Raw genomic sequence first — 25,214 nt, forward strand, 5'->3', positions numbered from 1 at the left:
CTTTCTCTCATTTGAGCCAACTGTGTGATAGGGCTATCAGAAATGTGAATGCATGGCCTGGCATGGTGGCTCACGCCTATAATCCCAGCACTTTGGGAGGCTGAGACAGGTGGATCGCTTGAGGCCAAGAGTTCAAGACCAGCCTAGCCAACATGGCGAAACCCCATCTCTACTAAAAATATAAAAATTAGCCAGATATGGTGGCATGCGCCTGTAATCTCAGGTACTCAGGAGGCTGAGGTAGGAGAATTGCTTGAACCCGGGAGGTGGAGGTTACAGTGAGCTGAGATCGTGCCACTGCCCTCCAGCCTAGGTGACAAAGTGAGACTCCGTCTCAAAAAAAAACAGTGAATGCACTTTTAACCTCCTTGAGTCTCTGCTGTCTGGTGTATCGGGCCCAAAACATGGTGATCTAAGCCTGTCAATCCGAGGTCTGTGTTTAGGTGTGGGTGTCATACTTTATGAGGAACATACACATATGGAAACGAATTCAGACAAAGGTGACTGTGGTGGTGGAGAATGGGAAATCATGCCTGGGTTCTTCAGGCAACTTTCAGGTTCAGGTAACAGAAAACTCAACTCAAAGGAGCCCTAACCACAAGGGGAAATTACTGGACTGCATGACTGAAAAGCCTAGTCTTGCTTGTTGGTTTTAGCTGGGACTTGACTCAGCAAGTCACATTCGATTCTCTCCTTAGTAGGCTTCTTCCTTCACAGACCAAGAATGGTTACTGGGGTTCCTGGAGCAACCTACTTCCTGTCTGAGAGGGGAACAGCAGGTCTCTTTTCCTCAGAGGCAACCAAAGGCCTTAGGCTGCAGTTTGATTGGACCAGTTCAACTCCCTGTGCCCAGGGGATTTAGATGTTGCTGGCTAATTTAGGCCTGAACCACCTACCATACCCTAGAACTGGGGGCAAAGTCATCTTCCCATGGAACACACGGGCTTCTTGGGGGTGGGGGAGTGTTGTTGGAGTATCCTTAGTAATAAAGGGGAGAAGGATAGAGGGCAACCAAGATACCAACTGATCATAAGGAAGAAAACAGGGATGTTTACTCAAGAAAGACAACATTGTGGAGACATGACCGCTATCTTCAAATATTTGGAAAGCTATCTTTAAACTTATATGCCATAGCTCCAGATCATGGGCACATATTCCAGAAAGACATACTTCTTGGATTCAAAATAAGAAAGAACTCCTTTTTTTGTTTGTTTGTTTGAGACAGAGTCTCACTCTGTCACCCAGGCTGGAGGGCAGTGACATCATCTCAGCTCACTGCAACCTCCTCCCGGGTTCAAGCAGAGTTCTCCTGCCTCAGCCCCCTGAGTAGCTGGGACTACACGCACATGCCACCCCATGCAGCTAATTTTTGTATTTTTAGTAGAGATGGGGTTTCACCATGTTGGCCAGGCTTGTCTTGAACTCCTGACCTCAGGTGATCTGCCCGCCTCGGCTTCCCAAAGTGCTGGGATTACAGACGTGAGTCACCACCCCCAGCCCAAAAAGAACTTTTTTTTTTTTTTCTTGAGAGGGAGTCTCCTCGCTCTGTCGCCCAGGCTGGAGTGCAGTGGCGCAATCACGGCTCACTGCAAGCTACGCCTCCCGTGTTCATGCCATTCTCCTGCCTCAGGCCTCCCAAGTAGCTGGGACTACAGGTGCCTGCCACCCCGCCCAGCTAATTTTTTGTATCTTTAGTAGAGACGGGGTTTTACCATGTTAGCCAGGATGGTCTTGATCTGACCTTGTGATCCTCCCGCCTCAGCCTCCCAAAGTGCTGGAATTAGAGGCGTGAGCCACCGCACCTGGCCAAGAAAGAACTTTGTTGACAGTTTCATCTGCCCAAAAGAGAATCATTGGAATCTCATCATTGGAAGTCTTGTAGCAAAGACAGAATACCTATATGTTTGGAATATTATAAAGTGAATTTCTGCATTAGGCAAAGAATTGTACTAGGTGACTTCCAACATCATGTAGAGGATTTAAGCTAACAGAGGTGCAAACGAAATGAAAGCTCCAGAAAAACCGTCTCAGACATTTTGAAACATTAAAATGTTGCTGTAGCAGATTTATTTTACCATAAAGAGTAGGGTAAAGGACCTTTCTCAGAAAAAGCAACACCTCATTCCCCCAGTTGCCCCTTTCCCCTGTCTCCACACACAATTAATATTCTTAAACTGGATTCTGAAATAAGGCCACCCTTCTTTTGGGACAAAGAAAGGACAAAAGTTTGATATGGCAAATGTCTAAAATCTTCTTCAAAAGTTAGGTACTTAATGAACTCTGTGGCCAGACCTCGTACCATCAGGAAAAAGATTTTATAATTCACATCAATCATTTTAAATTACAATTCTAAGCCCCTGCTTTCCTTGCAGAACTCAAGTTTAAACATTAAAATGTGCAATTACCAAGAGGAAGATTTACTATGGCTCTTATACACCTATGTGGGGTGGGACATGCGCTATGTCAATTTTAAATACACAAAGGATAAAACAGTATGAACTGGCAGCCAGGTCCTTTTTTTTCCTGCTCACTGACTGGTAGACCCAGCGAATGAATAATGTTTCACTGTACCTCAATGCTCCAGCTGTTGTATTTTGTGTGAAAATGCATTGTCCTTGATACTCAGGAAGCCGTGAGAGCCAAGTAAACTAATTTATGGCTGTGATGATTTTCTGTCTGGTCCCATCAGAGCTGTGCCCTCCTGTAGGCATCTTAAAGCCTTTCTGTCCTACCTAGCTGCTTGCTAAATTCAGGGATATGCAGTTTTTGCTTTTCAAAACTGGTCACTCCTGAATACAGCACCCCAGCTGGAGTCTGAGATTTGGGCCAGAAAGAAGGTGCCAGTGAGTAGATCTTAGAATGTGAGAATCATTGGTTCTTTCTTATAACCTATTGAGTAGCTGCCTGCTAAATCCTCTTGTGACTTTTTTAGGTCCCGTGAAAATATATTAATAGACCCACAGATGTGGTAAGAACTTGAGCAAGGACAGAGGCTGATGAACAGGGGAGATAGGATTGCAAAGTGAATTATATGTGTTCACCTGAAATTATTGGAAGTAGTATATATTATCCATTTATTTTGTCTCTTAATGCATTTAGTATCTTCACATATTAGTTTGCCAAAAGTCCCATTTGTAGTTAGCCATAGTAAATTTTGTTCTCTTCCTTTATTTAAAAGTAATTTGTTTGGGAGCTTTTTAAGGTAGTGGTACTATGCAATGTATATAAAGCTTATCATGTAGCAGTGGTTTTGTTTTTCTCATTGAAGGCTTTTTGAGATATGGACACTTTGTTTTTGCAAGTTGTACTGGATTGGAAGTGGTATTTCCCTAAGTTTTAATACCCACGCAGTGCCAGATAAAATTAGATTGATTGCTGGTACCATTTCTTCCTTGGGTAGGAAAAATAAACATGGCTCCTGAATAGGAAGCTCTGGCTTCAAGGAATCTTTGGGCTTCTCTAGCTCCTTCCTTCACTTTGTAGACGAGAGCTCTAAGCCCCACTGAAGGGAGGGGGCTTCTGGGGACCATGGGCATCTGAGTAGAATCCCAGGGGTCTTTCTCACTCCAAAGTTCATGCATTTTTCTCACAGTGGACAGCCTCCTAACCCAACTGTCAGGGTCAGGCCAGGCACTATCTATGACTTTGGGCGCTGCTCTCCTTTGAGCCTCAGCTTCCTTAAAGCAAAGTGAGTAGATTGAACTAAATCATCTCTGGGGTTCCTTCCCTTCATAAATACTTTAGATCATAATTCTTCATTTAGAATATGAATGTCTCAGTTTTCCATAATCCCTGTTTATATTTAGCCAGGGTTATAGCTTCATGCATCTGATTTGAAAAGAGAATCCTTGCAAAATAGCCACAGCTCCTAAAATTTGAAGTTTAAAAAAAAAAGAATAAAGAACTCAACATTGAAAGCTAGAATGTGGGCCGGTCACGGTGGCTCATGCCTGTAATCCCAGCACTATCGGAGGCCGAGGTGAGTGGATCACGAGGTCAGGAGATCGAGACCATCCTGGCTAACACGGTGAAACCCCGCCTCTACTAAAAATACAAAAATTAGCTGGGCGTGGTGGTGGGCACCTGTAGTCCCAACTACTAAGGAGGCTGAGGCAGGAGAATGGTGTGAACCCGGGAGGCAGAGCTTGCAGTGAGCCAAGCTTGCGCCACTGCACTCTAGCCTGGGCAACAGAGTGAGACTCTGTCTCAAAAAAAAAAAAAAAAAAAAGAGAAAAAAGAAAGCTAGAATGTGATGCCAGTAGCACAACAAATGAAAATGCTATTCTTTAAAAATTCCAACCATGTGATTTAATTTTATATTTCTTCTTTCTATTTAAGAGAAAATAATACAAGCTTGAAAAGCAGTAAATATGTAAAGAGAAAATTTGTCAACTGATATTGGAAGATCTGACCTAGGTCATACATAAATCTTACAGACAAGAGCTGCAGGGCAAGCCATAATTTCAGAGAGTAAAGGAGAAAATGAAAGCTATAGCTGGTGTCTTCTCTAAGTTACATAGGTAGATTCATTTTAGTTTTCTGATTGTGCCTCTGAATATAATATAAAAGGGGCTGGTAGCGAGGTCTGTTTTACCACTTATGTAAAAAGCTCCTCTACAGAGAGCGAAGCATAAAGTGAGACTTCCAAAATTGCTTTTTATCACCAGAGTCATTGGCTAAATAGTTGAGGCCCCACAAGCAAACTTTTACATTGGCAATTTCCTTTCTAGCATCATTTTTCACAGTCATAAGTCATGTTATAAGAGTTTTCTAATTGCTAACTGCATAGTCCTTGTAAGGAAATATATGATAAATGTTACTGTAATAATACCAAGACCTAACTGGTACTTGTGGCTGCCTTTTATGAAGTCATTCTTCCCCCATTTAAACACATAAGAGTCTGTCTTACATCAGAATGAGATATAACTATCCCCTATTAGTGTGGTTTTAAATCTTGAATCTAACAGCTAATGAAAGAAAAAAATCTATGCCCAGAAAAGGGAAGAGGTTCATTTAATTAGTCTATCAAAATGCTACTAGTTCTAGAAACTGATTAACAAAGTGTGTGACTGGAACAATTATTGTTCTCTCATTGTCCCAAAGTACTAGTTAGACATAGAAAACACTCAATACACGCAAAATGTATAAGCAGGAATGAGGGCTTGGACAAGTTAGTTATAAACAGCATTTCATATGTTGTGAGGTGCAGGCAGTACATCAGCCCTAACAATATTATTGTGTTCCTCTGAACTCTGCTCTCACAGCTAAGCATTTCGAAGGCAGACCCAGAATAAAGATAGGCATTCACAAAGCCAACATTTTATATTGAGGACCTTTGCTTCCACTTTTAATGTGCTATAAAACTAGGGGCTTCACTTTTTCATGAACTGTGTGCAAAAGCAGAGGCAATGACTGGAGGTTGACTGTTTGGGTCTGTTTTATGGTTGCTGTGCCTATACAGTAATGTGATCTTGAAAAAGGTAAACAACAAAGAGTTTAGCAGTGAAAAATATGCCTAATATAAATACAGCCGAGTACATGGCAGTTCAGAATTTTAAAAATATGACTGTGACATTAAATTTTCTGGTGAAATTAACAGAGGAACAGAATACAGCCTTTATGGCAATATATCTGAGACAGAAAAAGGAGATAAATACATCTAACTCTATGGTCTATGTGGCATTCATATAAAGAAAAGCACAGTAGCTTTATTTAATTGAGAAAATGAATCAATTACAATGATGTTACATCATCAAATTCTTGTGAAATAGAAGATATAAGTCACTGCATTGTGTAACTGTTAAAAAGTAATTGAGTATCTTAAGCCTTTTTGAATCAATTTCAGGTACTGGCACTGCTACCTTAATACAAAATTTATGAAGATGATTTCATATAATATGTTGCTATCAAAACTGTATAATAAAACCTGATAACATCTCTCTTTAAAAACCTGGGCAAAACAATATAGTTATAAGATTATTTTTAAAAAAGACTTTGATATTGCTGTTTTTCTCTTTCTTTTAGTAAAGAGCAAGCATAAATAGTACAATTTTAAGTTGTCTTAGACTAAGCTTTTAACCTGCAAAATAGGGCAAACTAGAGGCTTTCTTTAAGACCTCAGTTCATGAGGAAGTTTCCTCCCCTCAGTTAATCTGATTCACACAACTCATATGTTACTGGGGACAGTGTTTCATAATCCATTTCGAATTCATTTCAAAACCTCTCACTTAGAATGTTTGCTGCATGTTCTCCTCAGAGAATGTTGTCATCCCCCTGACTCTTGGAAATTTGTGAAGCTCATTCTCTTTGATGTCAGAAATGGATTTCTGATTCTTTGTTCATTACGAATAACTCTGCTGTTGAAGTAGATATATCTTACTAGGAATGTAGGGGTAGGGGGAGCATCAGTGTATGCTTGAAAAAAGTATATAAAAGCAAACTCCATAGGTATCTCATGTCATAGGAGAGGTTGTCCAGGCTTTTCAGTAGTTTTTTAAAGGTGGTGTAGCTTGTTACTGAAATTCTTAACTGCTTCAGGGTGGTGGTTACAGCTCCGCCTTCCCTTGTAGTATAAATCTTTACCTGCAGAATCTTGGCTGGAAGTACTCATGGACTGGAGGAACCAGAATAAGCAGTAATTCAGGACAACATTAAGCAGGGACTATCAACATAGACTAAGCCAGTCAACCTGGGACAGAGGTTTCCCAAAGTAGTGATTGGGGAGGAAGTGATGAAAAGCCAGTAAGAGCAATGAGTGGGCACCATGTTCATTTGACAAATATATGGGAGAACACTTTAAAACATTCAGGCAGTAGGAGGAAGGGTGTGCTGATCAGCCACATGGATGCAAAAGAAATGCATAAACGTAGCCGCAGCTCTTGAGAAACTCACAGTCTAGGTGAGAGGAACCAACATGTCAAAATGGATAATTTATCAACAATACCATACCAAGTATAAATGTATATAAATCCAGTTGTTTTGAAATAACTCTATGACCATAGGCAGGTGTAATACAGATGCTGGAAGGAAAGGAGCTCTGGAGGAACCCCAGCACCACCACACCCTGGCCCTGAGGCCTCAGGCCCGGACCCTGTCCTCTGGTAGGCCCAGCTTTCCCACCATAGAATAAAGATGATCATCCCCGCCAACCTCAGGGTGGTTGTGCAGATCAAATGAGTTAGTATATGGGAAAGAATTTTTGTAAACACCTATAAAAACATATAAGGGATCATTACTAGTTTCCGTGTATTTTACCAGCTGGTTGGAGCTCAGTTATCTCAGAAAACAGTTGACCCATCAGTATTTGGTTCCTGAAAAGTTCTCTGTAGAAAATGTAGTACCTGGAGTTTCATTTTCATTGAGTTTATAATAACTGTAGGCTTTTTTTTTCCTGGATGGGGAGGCATTGAAGTGTTTAGTACTTTAATGACTAAGTGGATGTTTTATTAATTTTTGTGTCACGTTTTAGTAGCTTTCTAAGAAATTCAGTTTATCAGTGTTAAATGTGTGAGCAACCTGCCTTCAGAATGTTGATCAGAAACACACTCTTACTGGACTCTGCTTTTATTCCCTAAAAATCAGTGTAAAACTTGCATGAATTTTATTTTCCCAGAGAGCATTGCTGCCCTGGAAACAGGCAGAAGGAACTTTGGAAAAGGTGGAGTCGTTACCTCACTCCTAAGTTAGGGGCAAATACTTCAACCACATAATTAAAGTTTTCTTCACAAAATAGGGAATTGTGAGCAGGCACTGGCAGGAATCCAAAATTCTAATTTCTGACTATGATTTAATTTCAATTTTAAATAAATCGGTTTTTAATTTAAAAAGAGTGAGCTTCATAACATTAGCAATGATTGCAACATTAAGCCCAGTGTTCACAATCTAGCAATATAAAACATTATTTATATCTGAATCGTAAACAGCCTTTTGAAATGGATTATGGTTTTTCTCCCTATTCTAATACAACCTGGAGGGTACTAAAAAGTGTTGTGTGAAATTAACATTCTGCTGACTTTCGCCTATAAATGAGAAGCGAGCTATTAACATTTGTGTATTTTCATTATGTAAATTGTGTTAACACATGCCCACAAATTGCCACCAGCAATGCAATAATTTTCTCTCAGTGATCATAATGTGTCCAAGTGAGTCATTTTGATTATGACATGCTAATTACATATTGCCTTTTTTCAGATTCAGAAAAACCAGGGATCTTTAATGGTAAGCTTTATGAGTTCAGAAAAAAATTCACTTTTCTTTTTCCTGATGGCTGCTTCCTTTGCATGCTTGAATGCCTTGTTTTAAACTTAGCAAATTGCATTTTGAAGAAAATGCAAACCTTTAACTGCCTGTATTAGATTAGGTACCATTAGAAATAATAGAACATCCTGAGCATCAATGTTTTTATAAGAGTTTGCTGTTGTTGATTAATCTTGCTATATTTTATTGCATTAATGATTTTTTCTTTCCACTCCACTGTAAAGATATTGCATAGAGGCTAATACTTTTTCCTCTCTTCTTTTCCATTGCAGCCTCTCCAGCTTCTGCAGTGCATTGTTGATGAGGTGAGGCATCGTCTTATGTGCTTTCACTCCTAAAGTCATTCCTAATGGTGTGGAAAGCTTATATTTTGTTTCCTAATGAAGCACAATGCCCAACATCCTTGGAGCAAGTTGTGTTGTATGGCTCTGAGCTGTGTTACGTGAACTGGCCTTGTCCTGAATCCCACTCTTCTGATTCTGGCCAAGAAACCCTGCAAAAACAGACTGTCCCGCAGGCTGGTCCTCAGGGGTATCAGATGCCCTAAAGACAAAACACAATAATATTAATTGACCCTCTCCCTGGCCAGATGGGGATGGAGCTGGAAATTAAAGTGGTATCATTTTTTTCTGCAACAGTTATTTAAAGTCATTCAGTAGGCAAGGGTCAGAGTTGAAGAGCAAGCATAAGCTGGGTGAAATTTGCCTTCCTTGAGTTATTTACCCAAAGCATATCAGAGCGATAAAAGGGCTCAAAAACTCTAGGTCAACAGTTCAGCTTTAATTTCCTAGTTAGGCATTTTTCTCAGAATATACCCCTAACATCTTGTGTATTCTAGTAGCTGGAAACCTGTATTCTCACATTTTAATTGAGCTTACTTCTGATCATCCTGCTCCATTGAGTTCCACTGTTCCTTTGCCTTCACGAGGCTAATCTACCTACCTTTCTCTCTCAACCAACTTTGTCTACTTCTTATTCTGACTTTAAATTCCTTTTCTGTAAATCATCAATCTTATAATACACAAGGCTTTCAAGAAACATTAACATTTTCTTTAAAAAGTGAGCTTTTTTGGGCTTGGGTTTGCCTACTAGCAATGTTTATTTTTTTAAACTTGAATTTTATAATATTTAAAACACTTGTAATTAGAGAGGAAAGGCAATAAATGATTCAGAGAGGAAAGTTTGAAAGAAAAAAAATCGTAATTCATAATTATTCCTCTCAATTAAACATCTGCATAACCAGTTATGAGATTTGGGAGAAAAAATAAAGATCCTCCTAGGAAAAAAACAAACACACACACATATCACAATAATAGTAAGAGTGGGGCTCTAACATCCTTAATGGTTGCATCAGTCAGTCCATATATCCCCTACAAGCCATAAACCATGTTGATATAAAAATGAAGGCATCGTCGTGAAACAAATGGAGGCTCCATTATCTCAAATATCAGACAGACTTCCTGGATCTAATAGCTCATCAATATCCTCTGTCATCTTATATTCCAAAAGCATACTATCCCCATCAGAATCCTCCCAATTTAACTGGTTTTCCTGAGGTCCTCCTCCAGTTTTGCTTGGGGAAGTGCCTGGGGAAACTTGCCTACCGAGTTTTGTGCACAGCCTCCTGTATTTCCTGGGCTCTCCCATTGGTCTGCCAGGCCCCTATCAGAACATCCAGGTAAAGGCATTCCTTGCCAATGCTATATGTGTTTCTGGACAGCTCATTTGAAGGTTTTCTGCATCAAATAGATATTTTCATTCCTTATTTAAAGTAGCAGTTATTGCTATTCAATTTAAAATATCTTGTTTAATTTGGGCAAAATCATGAGACTCTTGAAATTACCATAGGGAGATGTTCTATTTAAGGGATGAAGATTGATGAAGAACAATCATGTGTAACTTAAATGGTATATTTTTCTTCATAGCATTTCTTTCTTAGTCAAGAGAAAAATGTAACTTAGACATCTATTCCTGTGTACTCTAAAACTATCTTCCTTGTGGAAACTTGGGAAATGAACATTGCCTTTACTAAAACCAGGTTGATCTTGGAACTGAGCTGATATTCTGCAATAAAAGTATTAAGAAAGGATTGGCCAGATGACCTGCCTTAGACAAGATGAATCATAGCATCTCGGAGACGAAGAATTGGTGGGATCCAGTACTTACTGCGCTTGTCCTGTGTGTCTGTCAGAGTTCTCATTGCTGTGATGCAGTGTTCCTCATAGGGTGGCCCAAGGACTGATTGCATCAGAATTTTTTGTTATAATGCAAATTCCTGGCCCCAGATCACTGAATTAGACTTTCTAGGGGTCGTGCCTAGAATCTACTAGTTTCCCAGGTAACTCTCTGCACATTAAAGTTTGAGAACCACTTCTCAAACTTCTCTAACTGCTTGCCAGGGCTAAGTCTTCCCCTTTAGTTCCCACAGGGCGGTTAGCTAGCTAGCTTCATTTGCATCTGACTTTTAGGCCTTTTATTTGTGAATGAATATGCCCAGTTGGGATTTGAGCCGTTTTACTGCTTTGGAGTAGATTTACCCCATTGTGAAATGGGTATCTGATGCTAGTATGTACTATTTCCTGTTAGAGAAAAGTCAGATAAAAAATTACTTCCCCTGAGGGAGCCTAATTCAGACAAGATGGGTATATTTGGCATCACATACAAAATAGCTGTCACAAAGCCCAGTGTGACCTATTATTGTGTGGATTCAGCTTGACCTCCTGTTACGGCCTGGCAAAGAGTAAAGATGTAGTAAAACACCACTAAGGTGGGCAAGAGCCAGTCCTGGAGTGGCCAAAGATGAATGTTAGAGCCAATCTGGGAGTCAGGAGGTGGAATGATGGAACAAAGCCAGGGTTAGCTACCAGATGTCCAAACAGAAGACACCAAAAACTAAACAGGAGTAAGAATCATGACCTTGAAACTCAGACCACAGATCAGGAATTGGGAGGGTAGCCAAGGTAACAGGAGAATTGAACTCCAATCAGAAATCTGGGTGGTCCAAGTAAATTTTGGTGGGTGGTGGTTTTCTGAATTGGCGCTGGCTAGCTGAGGTGTAAGTGATAGCTTAAAGACATCATCTGGTGCCTCAGAGTTGCTTCTCAATAGAACTTTTTACCTTAAGGTCCTTATGTAATCAGGTCCTCCCTATGTCCCTGAATACCTGCGTTATAAAGTGCTTTGGTTCTTTATAAGTGATGTGTGTCTATGTGTACCTGAAGCCTTAGCCATCTGATATCTTTGGGGAATAAGTCAGCCCCTATTGTCTAGATAACTGAAATTTATGACTGTAAGCTCTGACAGTGATGAGAAATTTGCATTTTTAGAAAGAAATGTTTCTAAAATCTATTTGTTCTTGGCAGCCTGTTGATGGAGTGTGGTGAATATCATTTAACCTTTTCTCAGTGACTTAGTCCCTTGTTCTGAACATGGTACTGAATGTAAACTTTGATGTATTGATGCCCTCCAGGGCTGTAAAATTGTGTGGGGTTTACCTTATTCTTTCACTGAATTTTGCCAACCATTTTGCCAGAGTGTTTGGCGTTGACATTGATATTCTCGGGCCTCTTGAAGGGTATAGAGCCCTTTGCCCCCAGGCTAACGCGCCTTACATGGCTATACTGCTCTGCATAGTACTTTTCCTGTGCCCTCTTGTGATTGCCCCTGTTCTCTATAGGTACTCCTCATTCTTGTCGATGGCTACCTTTTGTCCCAACAACCCGACCATCTGTCTTCGGTTTTTTTGTTTGTTTGTTTTGTTTTGTGTTTGAGATGGAGTTTTGCTCTTGTTGCCCTGGCTAGAGTTCTGTGTGGCACAACATCCACTCACTGCAACCTCCGCCTTCTGGGTTCAAGTGATTCTCCTGTCCTAACCTCCCGAGTAGCTGGGACTACAGACACACGCCACCACACCTGGCCAATTTTTTGTATTATTAATAGAGACAGGGTTTCACCATGTTGGCCAGGCTGGTCTCGAACTCCTGACCTCAAGTGATCCGCCTGCCTTGGCCTCCCAAAGTCCTGATTTCATATGGTACTTTTTAGTTTTGCTAAGGTCACTATCAGGAGTGCAAAGACCGAAGACAGGCCGGGCACGGTGGCTCACGCCTGTAATCCCAACACTTTGGGAGGCTGAGGCAGGCAGATCATGTGAGGTCAGGAGTTCAAGACCAACCTGGCCAACCTGGCGAAAACCTGTCTCTACTAAAAATACAAAAATTAGCCGGGCAGTGTGGCAGGCACCTGTAATCCCCGCTACTCAGGGGGCTAAAGCAGGAGAATCACTTGAACCCAGGAGGCGGAGATTGCGGTAAGCCAAGATAACTGCACTCCAGCCTGGGTGACAGAGCAAGACACCCTCTCAAAAAACACAAAAAGAAAAAAAAAGGAAAAAGGAGAGGAGAGGAATCTCATGTTCATGAAGTGGGGGCTTAATATTGTTACAACGGAAATACTCTCAAAATTGATCTACAGATTCAGTGTAATTGTATTAAAATCCCAGTAGGCTTTTTTGCAGAAAGGGATAAACTAATCCTAAAATTCCCATGGAAATGCAAGGGACTCAGAATAGCCAAAACAATCATTGGAAAAAAAAAAAAGAAAAAGAAAACAACGTTGCAAGATTTATACTTTCTGATTTCAAAACTTACTACAAAATTACACTGATCAAGATAGTATGGTAGTGGTATAGGATAGACATATGGAATAGAATTCAAAGTCCAGAAATATATATGCATGGTCAATCGTTTTCTGATGAGGATGCCAAAACCATTCTGTAGCAAAAGAATAGTCTTTTCAACAAATGGTGCTGAGACTACTGGATATCCATATGTAAGAGAATAAATTTGGACCCCTACCTTGCATCATACACAAAAATTAACTCAAAAAATGGATCAAAGATTTAACTGTAAGAGTAAAAACTCTCAAAAGGAAACATAGATGTGAATCTCCATGACCTTAGGTTAGCAATGGTTTCTTAGCTATGACACCAAGAGCATAAGCAAACAAAACAAAAGGAGGGCCTTATCAAAATTAAAAACTTGTGTGTGTCAGAGGACACTATCAAGACAGTGAAAAGACAACCCACAGAATGGGAAAAAATATTTGCAAATCGTATATCTGATAAAGGCCTGCTATTCGGAATATATAAAGAGCTCTTACAACTCAATGATAAATAAAAAGACAAATAGCCCAATTTAAAAACGGGGAGAGGATTTAAATAGACGTTTCTCTGAAGAAGATAAACAAATGGTCAATAAGCACATGAAAATATGCTCAACAATTAATTAAGGGAATGCAAATCAAAACCGCAATGAGACACTACTTCATGCCCACTAGGATGGCTGTAATAAAAAAAAGAAAAGAAAGAAAAACAGAAAATGACAAGTAGTGACAAGAATGTGGGGAAATTGGAACCCACATAAATTGCTAGTGGGAATGTAAATGGTTCCATGGTTGCTGTGGAATACAGCTTGACCATTCATCAAAAAGCTAAACATAGAACAATTATATGACCAAGCAGTTCCACCTCTAGGTAAATGTTCATTCAAGAGAATGGAAAACATATGTCCGCATAAAAACTTATACATGAACGTTCATAGCAGCATTATTCGTAATAGCCCAAATGTAGAAAAGAATCCAGAAGTTCACATTGGACCATAAATAGGAATGAAGTACTGATAAATGCTACAATATGAATGTACCTTGAAAACATGCTAAATGAAAGAAATCAGACACAAAAAGCCACATATTCTATGAAATGTCCACAATAGGGAAGTCCATAGAGACAGGAAGTCAATGAGTTAGTGATTGCCAGGGACTGGAGGGGAGAAGGGAATTGAGAATGACTATCATAGGTACAAGGTTTCTTTTTAGGGTGGTAGAAATATTTTGGAACTGGGTTGTTACTTTAAAAGGGTGAATTTTATTTTTTGTGAATTGTCTCTAAATTTTCAATGTCAAAGGGAAAAGTAGAAAGCAGAGAGTTTCTCTGTGATGGCCTGTGTTTAGTTGCTTGGCTGGATAGGATGGGCTTCAGCAGAAGAAAAGAGAAGACACTCTTAAACCACATTCCATTTCGTAGAAGACTACCACAGCTAGAAAAATTTGTATTTTTATTTACTTCAAGAGACATTTATTGAGCTCCTGCTTGGGTTGTGATCTCTACCAGGTGTCGGGATAAATCCCTGTGCTGGATGACTTCATGATCTAGTGGAAGACAAACTCATGAAATAGATTTGATTCATTATATTAAAAACTATAATAAAGCCATGTAAACAGTGCTGTGCAAGGTTGGAAGATGTGGAAAGATAGCAAAGCATCAGAGAGGAGATGATATTTGAGCTGGGCTTTGGAAATACCTTGATATTCACAAAATGAAAGTGGGGAGAAGATTGTCCCAGCAGAGGGAGGGACACAACCATAGGTGTCTAAGTGTGAGGCAGCTTTGAAGACGAATAGTTGGCCCCAAGTGAAGCTAGAAAAAAATACAGGGAGCATCTCAAATGCTGTACCAAAAAGCGTAGGTGTTGCCCTGTAGCCAAGGGAGATGATTGGAAGGTCTGGCATGTTGAGATCTGTATTTTTTCCTAAGACAGTTCTATTGAGGTGGGTAGTAGGAGAAATGAAACTGAGGGAGAATCTTAGAAGCTAGCTATTAAATATTGATTGATTGATTGATTGAGATGGAGTCTTGCTCTGTTTGACTCACTGAGTGTGCAGTGGCACAATCTTGGCTCACTGCAACCTCTGCCTCCTGGGTTCATGCAGTCCTCCCACCTCAGCCTCCCAAATAACTTGGATTACAGGTGTACACCACCACGCCCAGCTAATTTTTTTTGTATTTTTAGTAGAGATGGTGTTTCACCATGTTGGCCAGGCTGGTCTCAAACTCCTGACCTCAAGTGATCACCCACCTCAGCCTCCCAAAGTGCTAAGATTACAGGTGTGAGCCACCACACCCGGCCTTTAGAGGTTTTTTTAGTATTATTGTTATAAAGGAGGCTCTTCCCTCATTTTTCTCCTCCCTTTCCCAGTCCTCCATTTTCTCATCCCACTTTGTTCAGTGTCACCCTCTTCTAGAACAGAAATGTTAACTGCCCCTTAGTCAACCTGACTCACATAGGTAGAAGTGTCTAGCCATGTGGTTAACTTCCATCCTCTTCACTGAGCATCCAGGCTGGGCTGGCATCAAACAGTGCCTCCTTCCACCACTGGTCATCTTCACTAGCATTTCTAGAAAGCATCAGGGGAGCCACGTCCAAGTGGAGTCCATGTGAGGCCTCTTGTGAGTCCAGGTGTTTGGTAGGGTAGATGACTGTCTCTATTCATAATGATTCTTTTTAGCACCACCATAATGATGTGCATATGCCAGCCAGGCAGATAAGTAAATAGTAGAGGCTCTCTTATATCTTCATTAAGTTTTATGGTTAGAGTCATAAGAACTTGCAGAAGACATACACTTTTATAAGTGGGATTTTGTAATGATGAGCTGTTGAATTCAGGGGGTTTTGTCAAGAAAGTCTGTTTCCATCTTAAGCAAATCCACTTTAGTCCTTCTCAAACCTAATGGAGAAAGCCAGCATCTCTCCCCCACACTAGGGCACAAAGGCCTCTTCCTAGAGCTGTGGCTTGCCACAGTGCTACCTCTCTATTGGCCCAGAACCCTGGCATTATTACAGTGCTCCTACAAGGGACACTGTGTTTTGAGTATCATATGCATTCCAAATAAACTCTAGGATAAACCACCTGTTCCTGATTGAAGGAGACTGCCCCTATATGGCAACATTTTCTCTCTCTCACCCTCTTCTTATGCTGCTTTCTTTGATCAAGAACAAGAAGAAAGAAATAAGAGACAAAGTAAAGATACACGTAAGTTTTGAATACAGTTGTGCCTTGTGGAATGTGAAAGTTATATTTTCCCCCAGCTTTATTGAGGTACAATTAACAAATAGTATATGTATTTAAGGTGTACAATGTGATGTTTTGATAAACATATACATTGTGAAAGGATTGCCACAATCAAGCTAATATATCCAACCCCACATACAGTTACTGTGTATGTGTCTGTGTGTGTGTGGTGATAACACTTAACAATCTACTCCTTTGGCAAATTTTAAATATATAATACGGATTATTAACTAAAATCACCATGCTATATTTATCTTATAAAAGTAAGTTTGTACCCTTTGACAAACACCTCCTCATTTCCCCCACCCTCCAAGCCCCTGGTAACCACTCTTGTACTTTGCTACTGTGAGTTCAACTATTTTAGATTCCACATATTAAGTGAGATCATGCAGTTGTTGTGTTTCTGTGTCTGACTGACTTAGCATGTTCATCTGTCTGAACCTTCAGGTTCATATGCTGTTGCAAATGACAGGATTTCCTTTTTTAAGGCTGAGTTAGATTCCATTTTGGTGTATGTATCCATACCACATTTTCTTTATTCATCTATTGACTGATCCTTGGGTTGTCTTCATATCTTGATTATTGTGAATAATGCTGCAGTGAATATGGCAGTGCAGATGTCTCTTCAGGATAGTGATTTATTTCCTTTAGATATATACCCAGAAGTTGGATTGCTGAATCATAGTGTAGTTCTATTTTTAGTTTTTTGAGGAACCTCCTGCGTGCCGTTTTTCCATAATGGCTGTACCAATTTACATTCCCATGAACAGTGTATAAGGGTTCCCTTTTCTCCACATCCTCACCATCCCTAGTTACCTTTTGACTTTTTTATAATAGCCATCCTAACAAAATGTGAGTTGACATTTCATTGTGGTTTTTATTTGCATAAAAAATAGTATTTCTAAAAGACATTTGCAAATCAGATTGTATCTTCCCATTGGTACAGTAGTTGATTTTCACACATTTCTAAAAGCGCTTGACCCCTTTATGTTGCTCAAAAACCCAACCTATAAAATAGATGAACATGAAGCTATTTTGATTGGGCCAGAGGATGGGAGATTTAGATCTCCACCCCCTTTCCCACACACCTGCATAAGAGAACTAAGAGTTCCATAGATTATAGTTTGGAAACCACTGATGATAGCCCAAAAGTCATTCTGTAAACCTGTGTTAATCCCAGAGCTAGGTACTGGGAATGGAGAGTGAATAAGATGCTCTTGCCACCATTCAAGAGCCACTACTCTATTAGGGAGGCAGACAAGTAAACAGTCATATATGCAGATCACTAAACTGCAGGTGGTGTAAGTGGTATGAGACTTGATGGCCTGGGCTCTCAGAGGACCACAGTGACTGTCATTTCAACCACTCACATAAATGGGTATTTACGATGTGGTATTTAACGATGTTTGTAGCCATATAAATTCTATCATTAAAGTGTGGCCAAGGTGCTGGGAAAACAGAGGAGACAACTCAGTGGAGGAGACGGGGGCTACCAGGGAAGCTCTGTAGAAGAGACGAGACTGAAGGATAGCCAATAAGAGTTAGCCTTGGAGAGATCTGAGGCCCCTGCAGGGGGTTCAGTATGGCTGGGGTGTTTGGGCAAGTATTACAAGATGAACCAAGGGCCACATTTTGAAGGATCTTTATACCCCATGCTGAGAGATATTTGTGGGGGAGGGAGGATGGGGAGACTGAAAGAGTTTTAAGCAGGAGATCAACATAGCCAGATTTGTGTTTTAGAAAAACCACTGTGGCAGAGCTGTGGAAGATGGATTGGAAAGGACATTGGAAGCTGTAGTTCCGATCAGAAATTGGAGGGGTTTAATCAGGACAGCCTTAGCGTGTTTGAAGGGTATTTAGGAGATGGAACTACTGCATTTGGTAAGTAACTGGTTATAAGGGAGGGTAGGGAGGTAGGTTCAGGGATGAATCACAGGACTTGAGCAGTCAGGTGCATGGTGGTACCCTCCTGAGATGGGGCACATGGAAAGAGGCATGTTCAAGGGATGAGATGATTAGCATTCTGTTCTTGAGAGATCATCGAGCACCTCATTCAAAACCATATTTGTTCCTGCTCCAGATTCAATTATGAGTTTAACAACTATTTATTTAATAAAATAACAACATTTTATTTCTATCTTCCTAGTACCGCACCTAACATCCTGTAGGCTCTTGTAAATATTCATCAAATGACATTTATGCATAAATCTCAACACCTGTTTTTTCAAGACCTCAGAAATGCAAATCCAAAAAGTGACAGAGAGTGTATGATGCCTTAAGCCTTTTTTTTTCTTTTTTTTGAGACAGAGTCTCACTGTGCCACCCAGGCTGGAGTGCAGTGGCACAATCTCAGCTCACTGCAAGCTCTGCCTCCAGGGTTCACGCCATTCTCCTGCCTCAGCCTCCCGAGTAGCTGGGACTACAGGCACCCGCCACCATGTCCGGCTAATTTTTTGTATTTTTTTTAGTAGAGACGGGGTTTCACCTTGTTAGCCAGGATGGTCTCGATCTCCTGACCTTGTGATTCGCCTGCCTCGGCCTCCCAAAGTGCTGGGATTACAGGCGTGAGCCACCGCGCCCGGCCACCTTAACCTTTATGGTCTACACAGTGTTTCCCCATGTCACATTCTTTCCCCACACACTCTATTTTACAGACAAGGAAACTGAGTGACAATCAAAGGGTAAGGCTCCTTACATTATACTATCATTGATTTGAAGAAAGTAAAGAGTGACCACTGAACGTTTTGGCATCAAAGGAAGAGGTTTTTTATAAAGCTATGAAAGAAGACAACTTTGCACTGCAGACATGCTCAAAGGGCATAGGTGTTTTGCAGCTCAGTTCAGTTTTGTTGTTCATATGAATGACCCCACATCTTTCAGTTAATTGAATTCTATTCTGCATACTCTGTTTAATTTGGCATGGAGGAACGTGAATCCTTTTAGAAAGATTTCTATTGAAATACAGTAAGTTTGGCTCTTAAATGTGTTATCTTAAAAAATTCATTCATGTAGAATCACTCATTCCTAGGCAGGGTGCCTGAGAAGCCACTGGGCTATGAAAATAGCTGGTGCTGGGGGGTGGGGGATGCTGATGGCAAGAATGATTGCCCAATAATACCACCCAGAAATTCAAAAGCGAGGTTAGGCCAGGCGTGGTGGCTCACGCCTGTAATCCTAGCACTTTGGGAGGCCAAAGCAGGCAGATCACTTGAGCTCAGGAGTTCAAGACCAGGGTGGGCAACATGGTGAGACCCCATCTCTACAAAAAAATACAAAAATTAGCCAAGCATGGTGGCATGTGCCTGTAGTCCCAGCTACTCGGGAGGCTGAGGTGGGAGAATCTCTTGAACCTGGGAGGTGGAGGTTCCAGTGAGCCAAGATCACACTACTGTACTCCAGTCTGGATGACAAAGTGAGACTGTGTCCCAGAAAAAAAGAAAAAATGGGATTAACCAACTTCAGAGGAACTAATATCCACTCATCTTTTGCCTGAGAGACTTTACCATGATTCTGGCTTCTGAAGTTAGCAAGAAGTAAAAGGAATACCATCCCCTTCCTATTCCCAGCATCCCAAGGATGACCTGTTCCTGTCACAGCACATAACTGCAGGTGGTTAAAGGGAGACAGGACCTGCAGACCCACAGTGTCCGACCACAGTGTCTAGCTCTAACCACTCCCACAAACAGGTTTTTGTGATGTGGGATTTCGTGGTATGTGCAGCTTGTGTTAGTTAATGACTGAGGCATTAGAAACTCAGTAAGTTAATACAACCATATGTATACAATGGTCCTGTCCTTTCAGCGGTATTGTCAGCTAGACCTGTGTTTCAAATTGTTGGGAATATATTGTTGGGATCCTGAAAACTGATATTCCTCTTTTATGTAAGGCAATCTTTAGAAATCTAATACCTTCTTTGAAAAGTCCAGTGTATTTAAATTAATTCAGTTTGGCTGGTTTGAAAATTGAAAATAGGTTAGCATTAAGGCCAGGATTCCTTTAGTAATTACTTTTTCTATTGGTAATAACTGTTTCTTTAGAAATGATATTAACATTCTACCAAAACACAGCAGTAATCCAAAAGTTAATGTTCTGTTCATTTATAATTATATTTAATTCATATTTATGAGTTGTCAGGAGGGAGGAGTAAGAAAGAAGTGAATACAAAATGTTACAGAAGAAACAAGTTATAAGAAAATTTTTTCTTCATAGTCTGAAGGATGTACAAAGTCACTTGAAGTAAAAAAAAAAATTTTTTTAAACACACAATTATATAAAATTGGATTTTATTAACTATTGCTGAAAAAAATCTGTATTTTTATTATTTCCGAGTGGCACTGAGTGAATGCAGCCAATAGACCTCATCCATTTCTTCTTTTTTACTAACCAAAATATTATCATAAACATCCCCATAATTTTGATTTAGTAAGTCAATTAGATTTGTGGGGATTTTTTAACCAGAAAAAATTCTGCATCTTTAGGCAGTCATTGAACAAGTAGCTTTGTGTTCCTTTGAATCGTCCATGAAGCCTGATGTATTATTAATGAATTAATTTCTTGGTGGTGGAGGCCTGTGAATAGCGGTCTGTGAATGGGCAGTTGCCTGGTGGGGCCAGTTTTGGCTGCTGTCATTTAACATGTGTTGCTCTATTGTGAAGTCTTACCCAGCCATAGGACAATGCTCATTTAATCCACCATGATGGGACCTACACACCCTGAGCCCAAGTTGGATGCCAGGGTCAGTTACCCAGCAGCTTGGGCTGGGGGCACTGCTCTGCTTCACTGCCGAGTTGCTGTAATCGTTTTGCCGGCTGTTAATTTTCTCTAAACCAGGGAAAATGTGTATGTGAGCAGTACAAATGTTCTCAAAAGAGATTCCAAACTGGTCGGCTGGGGTGTTGCCTCCATTCCAGAATGGAGGCAGCATTCCAGGGAGTGTAAGCTCCTTCCTTCCTCCTGGAAATGGAAACGTCTGGGCCCACGAGATCCCTGATGTTTTGAGGTCCAGAGTAGCAGATGGCATTATGATTTTCCAAATCCTGATGAACATTCTAACTGAACTTGTTCATTTCACAGTATGTAGTTCTATTTTTTTCATTTCCTCTTCTTCCCTCCCTCCCTCTTTCCCTTTGTTCCCCTCATAGTAACTAATTTTAAACTGGTGTAGTGTCTCCTTAAACCAGCTTTAAATTCCCTTCTGTCTGTCTATTGTATGCACAGTTTCATGTATAATTCTCAGCCTTTGAATTGAAGCTGAAGCAGCCTTTGAATTTGTTTAAAAATGTGTAGGCAAATATAGCCAACACTCATACATGCAGCCACTGGTAGTTCTGTTTCCCCCCTTATCTGTAGCTGGCAGTGCAGGTGGCAAATGGCAGTAATTATTTTAACTAACAGTCGAGTGAACATTCAGGAGGACATACAGTATGGTGATGTGGCCTTTGGATTTACAGTGAGTTCTCAGAGGCTGACTGGATAGTGTTATGGCTTGCTGGTTTTTCGGGACACGGACCTGCCAGGTTCTTGTACTTCAACAGTGTGTGGATGTGGTTCAGATGTTTCAATCTTAACTCTTTATCTATGAAAAGATCAATTATTTTTTTTCATTTGAGTACCTATTAAGGGTTTTTTTCTCTCCTAGATTTTTCTCTTTTGTTTTTAATATAGTTTATGATCTGCCTTTTAGACTGCTTTTAATCAGCACTTCTGCAGAACCAGGTGAAATGCCAGTGTGTATATTAACATTCTAATTTAGGTACTGGATCAAACATGTATAGCTGGACTTTTCTTGAGGAAAAAAGTTGACCTGACCAGTGTATGAAATTCAAACACTATACAGGAACAAGGTAAAAGCACAGGTAGGAATTGCTGAATAATTACCTTTAGACCAGCCTGAGCAGGAGACTTCCCACGAGGGTGAGCTCATTTAATGGTTCCTAAAACTCAATCTTGTGGATGTCAGTGGTCATGCTTGATTATTTGCAGCAGTGTTTTATGAAAAGCAGTAGAAATGCACTGGGAGGCTGCAGAGAAAGAGGACAATAACAGGTTTTACTTTTGTAAATGAAATCCCTTCGGTATGAGACAAGTATGTTTTTTGCTGCTCTGACTAAACCACTGAAAAGGGAGATGTATGTGGATGTTAGTGTGTGAGTATGTGTGTATTGTTCCTGTAGGCACCTCTAAAAAATGCTGTGCACTATGGCTGATGACCAAAAAGAGACCTAAAATAGAAAAAAGATGTTCATTGGCTTTGGAAAGGAAGCAATTATAAATACAGTTTAAAAGATTAATCTGTTTTCCGTTTCTCCACTCACCTATTTTCAAGAAATGTTATAAAACACTAAGATCTTTACCATATGTTTACAACATTTCTAAGTAAATATAAATCTTTTAAATGACCAAAAAAAAAAAACAAGCAGACTAAATGAAGAGTCCATTTTGACAAATAATGACAAAGATCATTTCTCTTCTCTTTTATCCCAATACTGAAGAACTTCCAAAACACATTAAGGAGAAAAAGAAAATAGGAAAAAAATCTCTATAATCTCAAATCTCAGTTACCCAGAGACAGATTCCTTTAGACCTGTTCGTTTATATTTTGTTTTTTATAAGCCATCTGGTAGTGATGTTCACTTGGCTAACAGCTGGTTCTCCTTGATTGAAGGGTTTATGGGTAGGATGGGCCTTTCAGTGGCAAAAATTCAGGCCTTTACCCCGTGGTTCCAGGCCCATCTGAGACAAGTTAAATGAGCTGCTACTGTCAGCCCAGACCCAGTGGACAGAACTTCACACCAAAATGCCCACATATGTAATTTGTCATGCCTGGCAGCCCAGAGCATGGGTTGACCCAGTGTGGAAATTGAATCATCTTTCACTTTCTCTGCTCAAGACTTGATGTGGAGTGGGATGAGTAAAAGGCAGGCTTTCTGTTCTCCAGCTGAGCAGGGTTGGAGGCTTGCTTCTCTGGTATGTCATGTGCCAGCCTTCCTAAGTTCAAAGCCTTGCTTTCACCCTGATGTTTTCCCTCATAACACCCCGAGAAGTAGGTCAGTTCTATCTGCATCATGAAATCAAAAATACACTTAGAGTCAAAATGCTGATTGTTCCTTCATGGAGTGTCCACATTTTAAAATAAACTCAATGTTTTAACAAGCATTGATTGAATTCATACAATCTGCTATGTAGTTATGGCTACTCACTCTAAGCGAGACTCATTCTCAGACCAGGAGCACCTATTCATCTCTTTCCCACCTTTCTCCTTCTGATAACATGTGACTGCTTTTTTCTCCCCGCGTCTACATTCTGTTACAGCAGGTATGTACAGATATGAACACTGAGGACCTTTAAAATATGAAAATGTAGCTGATTTCCCAGAATCTCACATTAGTTTACACTTTGGACAGGTTGTTTTTGGTTTGAAGATTAGCTTCTATGAAGATCCTAAGAGGTGAGGGTCCAGTTTTTTTCATTTTTTTGTTTTTTAGATTTTTTCTTTTTTAAAAACAAACTCGGTTCTCTCCCCAGGCAAGTACAGATTTGCCCTATGGGTTCTGCCAGTTGTCTCATAAAGATGCTACTCTAAGGCAGTGAACAGTGGAGGCTCAGAAACCAATTTGGGGTCTGACAGGCAAAACGCTATCCTGCCGGGCATGAAGCCCCTAGAATAACAAATGATCTTCGATCCCAGCACTGAGGATAGAATGCAGTGATCCAACAGAGCTTTACCAATTAGTATGAATCCCAGTGCCTAAGAGTAGACATTGTTGGGCCAGGCCAAAGGAACATCAGACATGAATTAAAAGATTTACTTTTAAAATAGAGCATGACTCTCAATATTGGTCAGACTACAGATGATTTTCTGATGTTGAACACCTGTTGGCTTGGTGGCTTGACACCAAAGTCTAGAAGTGGGCTATTAAAAAAAGTTAGAGGGCTGGCCATGTTTCATTTAATTTGCCATGCTGGTTTAATCCAACCACAGTACAACTGACCTCAGAATTCACCAGTGCAGCCAATGCCTTGTGATTTTTGAGAAGTTGTCCTATCTTCCTTTGCTTTACTGCCAGTATGCATAAGGTCTGAAGGAATGTCTGTTTTGTATAAGGAGAAGGGAACAGGACCCAGACTACAACATTCAAGGTCCCTCCCACCCTCAGGTGCTGTCTGGGAGAGAGGAAAGAAGAAAGTAGGGGAGCAAATAAGGTATCTCACATGCTGCAGACTCTTTTACTTTACTCCCCATGACCCTAGTTTGTGAACTCACTTCTACCAGTCAAACTGAGCCAAAACCTCGGTGCCCCCCGTTCATCCTGAGTGCCCAGCTTTGGCACTCTTATGTGGCCACTTCCTCCATCCTGCAGGGCTGGTTATTAGGGGTGCACGTCTTATCCCTCAGAACAATACACAGATTCTTTGAGGATATGAATTAAGTATCAGCGATTCCACAATGCCAGGCTCATTGCGTTCCACATGGTAGATGCCCACAAAAGCTGTTGAATGAATGAATGAATAATGAATGATTGTATCATTTTTACACAGTATTTTATGTTATGCCTTATCAGTGTCTGAATTAATCACCACATTATTGTCAGGTCCCACTGTCACCTTTAATTATGAATTACAGGCAAAAATATAGTCCTCAGGAATATTTTTTTAAGCAAAGGGCCCTTAACTTTTTTCCAGTTGAGTATTTATGCCAGCGTTCTCCCTTATACAAAGCAGAGTTCTACTAAGAATCTAGGCCTCATCTAATTGTTTAAAAATAGTCCCTGTCCCTTACCTTTTCTTTTTAAACTTTGTATTTTGACATAATTTTTAGATTTACATGCAGTTGTAAGAAATAATACTGAGAGATCCTGTGTACCTTTCACCCAGTTTGCCTCAGCAGTAACATCTCGTAAGTATAGTACAGAATCGACTGGGCGCGGTGGCTCACGCCTGTAACCCCAGCGCTTTGGGAGGCCGAGGCCAGTGGATCACGAGGTCAAGAGATGGAGATCATTCTGGCCAACATGGTGAAACCCCGTTTCTACTAAAAATACAAAAATTAG

General features: G+C 40.4%; 1 protein-coding gene across 9 annotated transcripts in view; it reads left to right on the forward strand.

Moving 5' to 3' along the window:
• MAP2K5 (mitogen-activated protein kinase kinase 5) overlaps positions 1–25,214 on the forward strand; it is a 281,469-nt gene that overhangs the window by 199,269 nt on the left and 56,986 nt on the right. For all 9 annotated transcript variants that reach the window (XM_008016128.3, XM_073012274.1, XM_008016127.3 and 6 more), the window contains 2 exons: positions 8,191–8,217; positions 8,529–8,561. In XM_008016128.3, coding sequence (XP_008014319.1) covers positions 8,191–8,217; positions 8,529–8,561 — 60 coding nt within the window. The remainder of the gene's footprint in view (positions 1–8,190; positions 8,218–8,528; positions 8,562–25,214) is intronic.

The sequence above is a fragment of the Chlorocebus sabaeus genome, chromosome 26, assembly GCF_047675955.1.
Source record: "Chlorocebus sabaeus isolate Y175 chromosome 26, mChlSab1.0.hap1, whole genome shotgun sequence".
Classification (NCBI taxonomy): domain Eukaryota; kingdom Metazoa; phylum Chordata; class Mammalia; order Primates; family Cercopithecidae; genus Chlorocebus; species Chlorocebus sabaeus.